Here is a 12,976-nt window from a genome sequence, read left to right on the forward strand (position 1 = left end):
TAAAATGATTTACTTACTTGTCTATATATCACAGTAGCAATAACATAAGCACAGCTTTCCCATGTCCTCCCACATGTAATTCATTCTAGGATAACTAAGAATTTTAAACATGAAATTTGTATACCTGAACAAAAGTCGTGCTCCACATGTTTTAACCAGGTCTGTACATCTATATAAATGCAAAGCCCAAGATCATGTACTTGAAATCTAATAGAGTTTATCCCAAAATGCTTCCTATTTTACTAGGCAACAGCCTCTCTGTTTACATTTAGCATGTTGCTCTCTTTCTAATGTCAGACCTTTGGCACTGGACAGGCCTTTAGGTCATGTCTTGCCTTCTGTACCATTCAGTATATCTCCCATGACTTTGAACCTTCCCAAACACTTTCATAAATCTTATCCTCATTTGCTATGGAGCTGCATAACTCAGTAGATCATCTCAAACTTGATTTGTGTTTGGAGGTCCATTTGAAAGGCATTGCAGCCAGGGTCATTCTGTTCCCTAACCAGACGACATCATACACATGGAATTCAGCTAATAAGCTTTTGATAGATGTAGGAAAATGAAATTTGTCCACCTTAACATTCTGTCTTCTTAACTATGCAATATTATATTTTCCTTTGCAACGTTAACTAAAATCTGAGTGTCCTTTATCAAAAGCAAGGTTGAACAATACATTTTGTCAGACCAGAATGTAGAAGTATAAGAGGAAATAAAAGACCGGTTGAAATGACTCCCATAAAATATTGGGACATCAGATAAGGATGTCAATCTCCCTTTCTCATGCTACAAAATATGAGATTGATTTTAGGAATACAATAACATTAGATATTATTTCTTTGCCTATATTAGCATCTTTATTTCTTTCAGAATGTAAGCATTATTATTATATTTGTTCCCTGAAGGAAACAGTCTTCACCAGTTAGAAGAAGGAAAGAGAAATTTTTTTTAAAACCACACATTAACACTTTCCGTTTTTTTCCTCTCAAGAGATTTTGCTACCCTAGATTCTTTGCTTTCAAATATTCTATTAAAACATGCAGCTTGATAATCACTGATAACTGATACCCTGATTTATCAAGTTATACCACACTCATAACATTTTGGGCAATTTGCTTTGCCATTTCAGTCTTCCATACCTCAGAGTAAATCAAATCTACATTTAAAACAACGCAGACTGATACATATGGTGGCAACCCATAGGCTCCTGTCAAGCCCTAAACAGGACTTCTTACTCTTCCTGCATGCAAGAGGGAAGCCCCAATCAGCTCCTAATGCTTCACCGAGCCTGTGCCTCAAGCTCCACCTCTAGCTAGAGTCCTCATAATCCCCCAGCCTAGTAGGTCTACCTCAGAGAAGCCCTGTGCTACATGCAATCCTCTCCTCTCCAGGTGAAAGTAAAGGTTTTCTTCCTTCTTTGTTTCTTCTTCTTCTGCTGCTGCTGAAAACCTAACAGCAGCCTATAATCTTGGGACCTAGACAGCAGAGCAAATTTAGACAAATGAGTTCATTATTAAAGAGGTCTTGTGTGTTAATCCTTGATGGACATGCAAATATGCTGTGCAAAATCCCCTCAAGGAATAATGCAAGAAATATGAGCTATGTGGTCTTTAGGAAGCCCTCAGGCATCCAATCCCAGCAACTGAGGCAGGTCCTCCTCCAGGGGTTACCTGGAGATTAAGCACACAAAGCGGTATAAGGCTCTCCCATGGTTTTCATGATGAATACTCTTCTGATGGGCTCTACTCCTTTCAAAGAGACCAAGTAGGTCCACACTGCAGTTTCATTTTTCCTTTTGTCTATCTTATTTCTGTCTCATTTTTTGCATAACTTGCCCTTGACTTCTGTCAAAGTCTACACAGCACAACCTGTAATAAGTAGGTATAATGGCAATGAAAAAATGTGTAATTCACAGAGTTAGTGTAATAAATTGTAATGAGATATCTATGAATGTCTCAGTACTGAAACATTAAGTATACATGAATAATAATATACAAAGTACTTTCAGGCCCTCATACTGGATATCTACAGTCTCATTGGAGAAGACATGTTAAGGTTTATTAACATATAACATTAAGTCTATTCTAAGTGAAATTTGGTTTCATGTTTCTCATGCTTTTAGAAAAATCTGCTGAGGGGCTGGGGATCTAGCTCAGTGGCAAAGCGCCTGCCTGGCAAGCTCAAGGTCGTGAGTTCGGTTCCTGGTACCGGAGAAAAACCAAAAAAAAAAGAAAAATCTGCTGAAATCTGACAATTTGCCAAGACGTGGAAATGCCAGAAGTAGAGTTTGGCTAAGGCAGTTACCAGCCTCAACTCAACATCCTGGGATGATGACAGTCACTGAGGGCTGGAGAAGGGAAAGAATAGGTAGAGAAAAGGATTTTAGAATCAACCAATGGAAGGTACAAATACTTTATTCTTGGAACTCATAAGCATCACAGTATTTGTCTGGATACCCCCTTCATCATCTGTATGACAGTTTTGTCAGTAGATATTTCTCAAAGCTGCACTACAGAAGGAGCTTTTACTGTCAGACTGAATATTGAATGGACACCATTACCAGCCTCTTGGTTATTAAGGATCTCAATTCCCATCACATGTAGTTCCATTGAAATACAACAAACTTAGTTGGCTGCTAAAATTTTAAATATTATTTTAAGAAATTTATCTTAAGGGAACTTCAGAGACAGTAAAATCTGAGAATGACAAAGGAGCTCGCTGTTTAAATTACTGCTGGAAAAAAACAAATCCTTATCAGTCTACTGTAGGAGTTGACACTCTTCTTTGTAATGTAAATATTTTAGGGTTTGCTGGTCATATTGCTTCTGCCATAACTACTCATTTCTGTACTTGTAAGGCATAAAAATGTGAGGGTGACTATCCTGCAACAAAACTTTATTTTGTTATAGAGGCTCAAGCTAGGTTTGGTCTAAGGATGGGTTTGTGTAATACAGGGTTTGTGTAACACAAAGTATTCACTCACATCAGTAGTTCTTCCAGGAAATTTATACAGTGATAAAGTGATAGAAAGTCTGTTAGGAACAAGTATGATATTTGCAATGTTGGTTACAACAGAATCTAGACACAGGTTGGCACTGGAGCTTAACTAACTTCTCTTACATAGGCAAGACAACTTCTGTGCTCCAGATCCTCTGCAGAGCAAAATAAGACTCAAAGATTAAATGCATGGTTTATATTTTCTCCTTCTTAGTGTATTGCACATTTGCATATTAATTTGGATAGGTTCCTGTCTGGCCCTGAACACGACTTCCTCTTACCCTTCCCACGTGTGTGAGGGAAGCCCCAATCAGCTCCTAATGTGTCAGTGAGCCCGCCCCTTAACCTCTGACTCTAACTAGAGTCCTCATAAACCCTCAGCCTTCTTTGTCTACCCTAGAGAAGCCTTGTGCTGGAAGCAGTCCTCTCCTCTCCGTGTCTGGAGTAAAGGCCTTCTTTCCCCCTTTGTTTCTCCTGAACTGAAAACGTAACAAACTTACCTGGGAAGTCCTACAGCAAATAAGCTTGGATTCAAACTCATTTTATCAAAACATGCCTATTCCCAACTGTATTTCTTAGAGCAATGATAGGAAATGCTGCCCTTGGAGAAAAGCAGTGTATATCTATTTTTCAAGTTTAACAGGTATAAGTGCACTTTTATATCATACGAAATGTTTTGCAAAACATTAGTTTGTAGCTTCTATATGGGAAATTTATAGGAAGATACAATTTTCAGACAACTGCAACTGGAGATGCTATTTAGAGGCACACATAATGAAATAAACCCCTTAGTTATGAATCAGTTATTATATTTCACCAAACTCCAACTGTTTCTTTCTCACTGCTTAATTTCATTCTAGCTTTTGTTATTATGCCTAAAGAAACCATTTTAACATTTTCTCACATGTGCTTTGAGAATCAAAAATTCCATCTACATATCTCCAGCTTTTTTCCTCTAATTTCTCCACTCATTGCTCTAACTCCTTTAATAAATACTATTATCTGAATTTTGCCAGTCCCGAATTCTAAGGTACCTACAGCACATAATATCTATTATTTCTCTAGGATAAAGGAGGAAAAATGTAATATGCCTTTAGGTGAAATAGAGAGAGAAAAAGACGAAGCAAAAGAGAGGAGCAGAGTTGGAGAGAATTAAAAAATGAGAGTAAAAAAATAAAAACTATATTTTAAATTAATACCAAGTTATTTAAAGTAGAGGATATTTTCACTTTAACACTATTGGTTATTTATGGTTGCTTCCATTCAAATTTCTGTGGGAAGTGTCTCTTTCATGAGACCCTAAATATCCATAATCCGTTTTTAACAATTTCAGACTGTGTTAAAGTTTAGTTAGATTAACAAGGGAGTGCCTGGGTTTCCCATGTATATTCAGGCAATCTCCTTACTATAGGATAAATTTATGATTGTACAGACTGTGCTTTTACAGAAATTTCCTGGAGGATTTTGGTTTAAATTTTTACAATTAAATATGTTCATGAATAGATAAAAGCAGGAGTAAATCTACTGATGTGAATAGATGATTGGCTGTGTGAATACAAGACGTCATGAATGAACTAATTAGAGTTAGTAGTTTTATTGAAAGAGTGTTGAAAGAATTGGTATCTTTTAATCTGGAGACTACAAAACATCTGCTTAAGAAAATACAAACATAAAATTAATGAAGATTTAATTATTTAGCTAGGCGTAGTGGCACTCAAATCCCAGCACTCCGGAGGCTGAGGAGGCTGAGGCAGGAGGATCGTTGCAAGTTCAAGGCTAGCCTGGGCTACAAAGTGAGCACAAGGCCAGCCTGAACTGTAGAGTGAGACCCTGTCTTAAAAAAAAAAAAAAAAAAAAAAAAAAAAATTAAAACTGCTATATCTCACACTAGACCTTTATATAACACCAGTAGAAATGAAAAGTAGTACAATTGCTAGAGAAAACAGTATGGATATTCTTCAAAGTTTAAAATAGAACTCCCATAATATCTAGCAATCCCACATTCAAATATTTACACAAAATTGAAGCCAGGAACCTAAAGAGATATTAGCACTCCTGTGATGATTGCAGCATTATTTACAGGAACCAAGAAGAGGAATTGACCTAAATATCCACTGACTAGTGAGTGGGTAAAGTGAACATGGTGTATAGATACACTGGTATATTATTCACAATGAAGAAGAAAATCTTGCAATAGCCCCCATATACAGAAACCTTAAAAGCGTTCTGTTGGGTGAAATAAGCAAGTCAAAAAAGGATACATGCATGATTCTATCTATTTTGCCAAGTATCTCAAATAGTCTGACTCAGGAATCAGAATGGAGGCTGGTAGCTTGCCAAGGGCTAGAGGGAGGGGCACATGAAGATTTGCTAATCAAGTGTAGCTTTTTGTTACGCAAAATGATGAAATTCTAGAGATCTGCTCCACAACATTGTGCCTATAGGTAACAAAACAGTACTGTACCCTCAAAATCACTAGAAATCATGACTTAAATGAGCATTGTCATAAAAGAGCTCATTAACAGCTAGCCTTCTAATGTGGATGAATTATAAACATGCAAGGAAACCAGGAAGGGAAAAAAACATGCAAAAAAAAAAAAAAAAAACAAAAAAAAAACAAAAACAAAAAAACAGTGCAACACTCTTGTGTGAAAAGTGAGTACTTAAGTTTGAGATTGGAATTAGAGCCATGGAACCCTGTAGTCACTGTGATCATGTGTCAGCCTCCTACTTTGCTTGTTAAATGGCTATCATACCTAGTTTTAATTTACACAATTTATGTAATCTCATTCTGCCTGAATCATTTGAAAGAAGAAGCAGCTGTCTTAAAAACAGTTACATGCCATCTCAAAACCATGGCAATAACCAATAGAGATTTGAAATAAATTTATTGAGAGGGAAAAACAGGTCACAGTAGTTGTTTGGTTTTGTTGTTGTTGTTGTTGTTTTTAGTCTACATGAAAGCACTGGTTTATTTTTGAAACCTACTTTGTGCTAGGAATTTTTACCTTATAAATAATTTGCTGCATACAACACCATTTTAGTTTGTCTATCACAAAATATGGGCCCAGTAAACATCAGCTGTCATCATTCAACTCCTTATTCAAGATTCCATAACCTAGTGGAGCATGCACAGACAAGAAGGACAATGGTAAGAAGCTAGTTGAGTCTGAAAGCAGAACGCATAGCCTGCTGCAATGTCACCAGGCACAAGCAACTCCTCCTTTTAGAGATTCATCTTACTTCTCTGTAAAACTGAAAACAGACTGAGCACTTCTGAGTGTCTTGCGGGAGAGATACATAATAGTATCTTTGCATAATTCCTGATTCATCATATCAATTCTCCCTTTACCTTCTAGATTGCCATGTGGTTAACAGCCAATAATAACAAACTTATATAAAGCAGCTAGACAGATGAGCAAGGAACACCCACTTATGCTCTGTTTAACTCTGCAGACTTGATGTATTTTCCTCCTTTCCTATTATGCACCTTGAACTTGATGAGACTATTTAGAGAATGAAGATGTTTTTCTTTCAATTATATATGTTCTTTCTAAATCAAATGAAAGTGTATAGACATAGTTGGAGTTGTAAGGATCTATGTCACACTGTTAGAGAACAGGCATCACGCTGCAAAAAGGCTCAGTTCTACAGTCTGCATCTGGATTGTGTTCCAAAGACCCCTGTGTTTAAGGCTCAGATCCTAGCCTGCAGTACTATTGGAAGGCAGGAAGAACTTTAGAAAGTTTAGCCCAATGGAAAGAAGTGGGAACACTGTGAGTGTGCCTTTGAAGGGGACTTTATAGGTCTCCCTTTCTCTACTTCTGGGCCACTCTGAGATGGACAGCTTCCTTAGCCACACCATTCCCATGACATACTAAGCTGCCACAGGTGGGAAAGAACATGGTGAAACAAACATGGACTCCAAAACTCTCAGAAGAAATCTTTCTTCTTTTAAACTTATTATCTGGTGTGTTTTTTCATAGTATTGGAAAACTGGCTAAGGGATCCAGGTAAATACAATGTAGCAGGTTGGTCCTTCTATCCTTAGTTTTCTTTAGCTTTTAAATAGGAGCAATAACACATCTTATATAAGAGAAGTGTTAGAAAATGAGATTACTATATTCACACAGCCCCCGACATATTCACATTCAGCAGCAATATTTACAATATTAGCAGAGGCAAATAAGAAAAGGACAAGGTGAGTTGCACTACTCAGGATACAATATGACTAAAAAATAGATTCTGAGCCTATGGTCAGCCATATTTAGAAGAATCTCTGCTAGTATAAGAACTAAAATTTTGATTTGCATCTAAAATAGAAAACTAAGAGTGGCTTACCTTTTATTAACTGCCTATGTTTAAAGAAACAACATGTTAATTAATACTGACTAACAATTTTATCACCTTATCACCCCTGTGAAGAAGACAGTAGTACCCCATTTTGAAGAGGAAACCTGAATCTCAGAGAATTTCAGAGACTGACAGTCTGACAGAAAAGCAGCTGCAAGGTGATTTGAAACTTATTCTGCTGAAGTTCAAAATATGCCATGTTTTCAATAGTATATGCAATATGATATTACCGAGAGACATATAGTATTCCAGAATGCAGTAAATACCTAATTAATGTTCCTGGGAGGGAAAAGTAAAAGCCACAGACTGCGCTCTATGTCACTATCTTTTCCCCCTGACAAGGGAGTATGTGGATATGCAGACACAGATACAATATAAGCATCAGTATAGGAATCTAAAAATACGTGAAATCGGAGCTAAGCAATGTGCTCTGAAAAGAAATCTCCCAGGAAGTTGACCAAACAGCCAAAGGCTGCATGTTTTAACACAGCAGATGCCACAAAAAATGCCCAGTTCTTGCTGGACAGCAAAGCACACACATGTTATCATAAAAGAGAGATACATTGTTGTTAGCATATGAAATGCAATAGTCCTAAAGAGAAAATAATGCATAACTATCTGTTACTCTGTAATTCCTGTATTTCCGAGTCCTCTTGTTCTGTTTCAAAAGGATAAATAGCTCTAACTCTGTCTACTAGCCTTGTAAGGAACTATGCAATGCCTTGACTAGTCAGAAAATTTAATTTTCTCTTCAAATTAACCAGTTGTGCATCAACGGAGAAAAGCTGCTCTTCATAACCCAGCTGGTAGGGGAAGGGGCTGTGGAAATGCAGAACAGATGCAGAAAATTGCAGCTAGTGATTCTTACCCTCTCATTCCATGGAGCCTATTAACGTCCTCTCAGGACTGTGTGGGTCCCAAATTCTGATCGACACTTCAAAGCCCTCAGTAAATGCTTTGAAATAGTACTCATGCCTTCTTTGGATGGGACCAGAGATGTCTAGGAACACTTACCTGACAGCTATCAGAAGCACAGATATGTCTGTGTCATTATTAGTTCTTTACCTGTCCATCTCTTCCTGGTAGCAGGGCTTCAAATCCCTTTTTACTTGCCTATAAGAGAAACGCTTTTTATGCTAGACAGTTGCTACTGAGTAGCTTCTAGAGTCTTCTACACATAACTTTGCAAAGAATGACAATAAAAGTAATAATAATAATCAAAGTTAGTGACAATTAGTGCTCGATTCCCTGTGAACTGAAATGAGCATCAGTAAATCTCCATTTGTCCATCAGTATAAAGAATAGATTATGTAGGGGGCTGGGGATTTAGCACAGTGCCACAGCACCTGCCTGGCAAGCGCGAGGTCATGAGTTTGATTCCTGGTATCCGAAAACAAACAAAAAAACAAAAAAACAAACAAAAATAGATTATGTAATGTGAAAATACATAGGGAAATTACGAGCCTGGATTTAAACCCAACTCTGTTGATTCAAGGTTATAGTTTCTGTGGAATGAAAAGTAACTCAGACCTCAGCTCTAGCTGAAAAAGAACATATCTCTTTACAGCAAGTCCATTCCCACTGGTGCCATAGACACCATGTTTGGATTGTATTGGGATTGTCCCACTATGTGAACTCCTGTTATTTCTTGGGGTTCTTGGCTTGTCACACACCTGAGCCCTTATGTGCTCCTTGCTGCCAAGGCTAGAAATCTTGTCAAATCAAAGGCTAGATCTAGCCCAGTGACTTGCTTCTTCATTGAACCAATCTTGTTTAGTCCCCATTCCACTGTGTGTCAGGCTTGAAGATGTAGAGACAGTGACAATTGTTCCTTTCTGCATTTCTTCCAAAAAAATGGGGGACTATGAAAACAAGAATATTGATTCACTCTACAAAAATCATTGCCCTTATTTATGTAACAATTCCAGCACAACATTCCCTGAATAATAATTCCAGCATAAAGCCACAGTGCTCTATAGTCCAAAAACTGGATTCTCATGTAATTTTTTTGTTTGAGTATTTCCTGCAGTTGCATTTAACCCTTAACTTTTTGACAGATGCAATTATCAAAACTATAATTAGCTAAAAATGCGATCTGTGCTATATGTCTGGGATTTGGTGAATTGTTCTCAAACTTAAAATGGCCAGTGGACCATTCTTCAAATTCTCAGGTGGAGTGTTATTTTCTTAGAGGCTACACTCCTGAAGGAAACTTTCTGTGTATACGTACTGGATGCACTCTTATTTATCATCTTAAATTTAGAAATAAATGTTTTAGGAAAAAAAAAGCTTTTGATTTGAAAATAATTCCTTTTTGTCCAAACTCAAGTTATTTCAGACACTGACTATTTTCAGGGTTCTGCTCTCAGTCTCACTATTTTAGTACCCTTCTGAGTAATAGAAATTTAATACATTTTTTAAGAAGCAAGTAAATAAAGCCTCCAGAAAACTCACTTGTCTAGAGTTTCTCTGAATAAGGTAATTGGAAGGATGTCTGCCCTAGATATCTGGGACTTGGAAATTGAAAGTGTTCAGTGTGAACTGACATCTAATGCATAGATTAACTGGACAGTTCTTTAAAATTCTATTCCTCTATCTACTTTATTCTCTCTGTCTCTCTGTCTGTCTCTCTGTCTCTGTCTCTCTCCCCCTCCCTCCTTCTCTGTCTTCCCCCTCCCTTTCTCTCCTCTCATTTCTCTTCTTTTCTTCTCACTCCAACAAATATTTTTAAGAAAATATTTGAAATCCACACTGAAACACATCATTAGCGAACACTTCACCCTTGGAGACCAGCACACACGTTATAGATTTTCAGTGTGCCTTTGGAAGAAATCTATCTAGCTTGAGCACCTGTACTGTCATTTGGGTGACTGGCAAAAAGAAAAGATGTATACAGATCAACAAAGGAAAATAAAAGTAACATTGAAACTCATTTCTAGACAAGGCAGAAAAAAACTTTAATAAAGGATTATTTCTCATCCTGGGAAAAAATTCAGAGCAGACAAAGTATAAACAAAAAGCATTTTTTAAAGGACAGAAAAAGGGTTTTGGCTGAAATGCACCAAGCCAGATCTGCTGACCTATCACAAATGTCCATGAACTGAGAGGAAGATAATTTCAAAGCCAAACACCAAATACAAAAATAAGATAGGAACCTCTTAATGCATTGACACACTGCTCTCATGCCTCTAAATTCTAATATATAATTCACTGTAGCTGTCAAAGGATACAGAAGACAAACTAGCAATGCTTTCCCAAAACTAAAAAATAATAAAGCAGAAAACGTAAAGGATCCACACCAATGTGCTGCAAAGCACTTGCAATTATGCAGTCATTGAGCTCTCCAAGATCTGCAATAACTTGATTTATCTTGATGTTTCTGGCTGCAGGCGTTATGTGTAGCTCTTAGTAGGCACATATATGCATTTGCAAACACACAGACCGAGGTGCACACACACACACACACACACACACACACACATTGTATATACTAGCCAAAATTCCATCACATTGTAAGCATAGCCCCAAAGGCAGTGTCAGAATGGGTCCATACTTGGGTTTTGTACTGAATTGTTTGCTATTTGTAGTAGCCAGTGTTTCATTAAAAGGAGAAATACCTTATAGGGCTTGCAGTGATGTCAGGGTCACGAGCAGTCACTTGCCCAATGACGGAGTTCAGAGCAGCATTTTCATGAACTTCAAGAAGGTAGGTTGGCGAAGAGAAGACAGGAGGCTCATCTGCATCTTCAACAACAATTTTCACTGTCGCTGTATCTTTAAAGGGTCCCCTGCTACTGAAACGTGGGTCAATGTGGATATTGGCTGCCTCTACCTTCAGCGTATAGGATTTTTTTGTCTCAAAGTCCAGAGGCTGTTAAGAAATGACAAAGATGAATGTTTTTCACTAATGGCCACAGCAGCAAGAACAAATGAGTATAATGCTGATGGATGAAAGTTATGTGCGTTTAAGCCCATTTGCGGGTCTTAATGAGATCACTCTCCCTTCTCTTGGATTCAACCTGTAAATTTTACAGGCATTTATTGATATCTGTGTATTATAGAAGCTCAGCGAATCTAATCTCCTATTGTTTTGTTTTGTTTTGCTTATTTCACTTGGAATTTACAAAATATTCACAGCCATGAATTGTGCCATCAAAATTTCACTTCAGAGTCATCATAAAATTTTACTAGTGGTGGCATGACCTGCGCACTAATCAGCCAGTTAATCGGGCCTCTGCTGGTAGGAGATAAGGCAGCATCGAACACAATTTCTATCTGGGAAGAATATTTTATCATTTCTGCAACAGTGTGTGAAATGCAAAGAACTAGACATAATCATTGTTTAGTTCAAGGAGACATTATAAAGCATAATTTAGCACTAATCCAACAAAGAGTGCTTTCTTATTTCATTCCCAAAGCACTGCTATTCGACTGATCATGTGGCTACAAATGAGGCTTATTTTTTGAGTGTTCTTAGACGTTCTCTATTATAAGTTCTAAGATATGACAGGGGTGGGCATATAAAGCAATATGTATGCAGACACAAATCTGCATGTGTTTATATTTAGAAATAGGAAGAGTGAGAGTAGAAAAAATAGCTAAAGCTAAAACTGGCTGTGCACCCACCAAACACCTAAAAAACCTGAAGTTACCTCACTGCACAATTCTCACCATATTTCTGATTTATTAATATTTCATTCTTTGGAAGCCCAGGAGACTTCAGTCAATGCCCTATGCAAATATCACTAGGTAGAAGAACATGGTCCCTTTAAATATCCAGAAGCCCATCTGCACCAGAATACTTATGGGCCAAATCTTGGCAAAATAAAATACTCCAGATTTCAAGAATGCAAGTCTGTCAAGATTTAAGGCAATAGTTTATGTCTGCATTAAAATTTCTCATAAGAAACACAGCTTCCAATCTGCAATGCAGATTTTTTTTTTTTTAAAGAAGAGGCTGGAACACAAGCTAGCATCAGTGAGTCTTTCAAAAGTCTTGTGCAAGCTTAAATACATATTCTTATTTTAAAATTTTGTTTGATTTCTAATCTGAATGCACATCTAATGGGACTTAGATTTTTCTCCCAATATTTTCTAGTAAACAATGCAAACAGCCACTTCCCTGTTGATTGTGAAATTGCTAGGCATGTGTGTATACTTGTGAACAGATGATTCAACATCAGCATATTCATAATTTGCCAATCACCCCTACTGTAACAGTTTGGCAACTTTAGGTTCTTTCCAAATACGGCTCAGTGTACTAGATTATATTTGGTTGAATTATTTTATCTCATTCTTTAATTTCATTTTTAATTGACAAATAATAGCTGTGTATATTTATGGAGTAAAATATGATAGACACATCTATGAATTAGAAAAAGATTCAGTGAAGCTAGTTAATATATCCACCGTCTCTTACCACCATGTTTATTAGCAGGAAAGAGAATATTTAATAAATATTCCAATAATTTTGAATATATAAAACATTATTATTAATTGTGGTCATCAACTGCCCCATAGTCAAATCTCACTGGACAACTTGATTAGCATTATCCCTTTTTCCATAGCTCCTTCTCTCCCAACCCTCTGTAGTCCATCAACTAGGGAAACTGAGGGACCTGTCCC

The 12,976-nt window shown here is 37.1% G+C and overlaps 1 protein-coding gene across 3 annotated transcripts in view; it reads right to left on the reverse strand.

The window, feature by feature from the left end:
- Positions 1–12,976, reverse strand: part of Cdh8 (cadherin 8, type 2) — a 356,488-nt gene that overhangs the window by 140,266 nt on the left and 203,246 nt on the right. For all 3 annotated transcript variants that reach the window (XM_005388458.2, XM_005388456.2, XM_005388457.2), the window contains exon 7: positions 10,969–11,222. In XM_005388458.2, the coding sequence (XP_005388515.1) occupies positions 10,969–11,222 (254 nt within the window). The remainder of the gene's footprint in view (positions 1–10,968; positions 11,223–12,976) is intronic.

The sequence above is a fragment of the Chinchilla lanigera genome, unplaced genomic scaffold (assembly GCF_000276665.1).
Source record: "Chinchilla lanigera isolate Chin_1 unplaced genomic scaffold, ChiLan1.0 scaffold00032, whole genome shotgun sequence".
In the NCBI taxonomy this organism is placed as follows: Eukaryota; Metazoa; Chordata; class Mammalia; order Rodentia; family Chinchillidae; genus Chinchilla; species Chinchilla lanigera.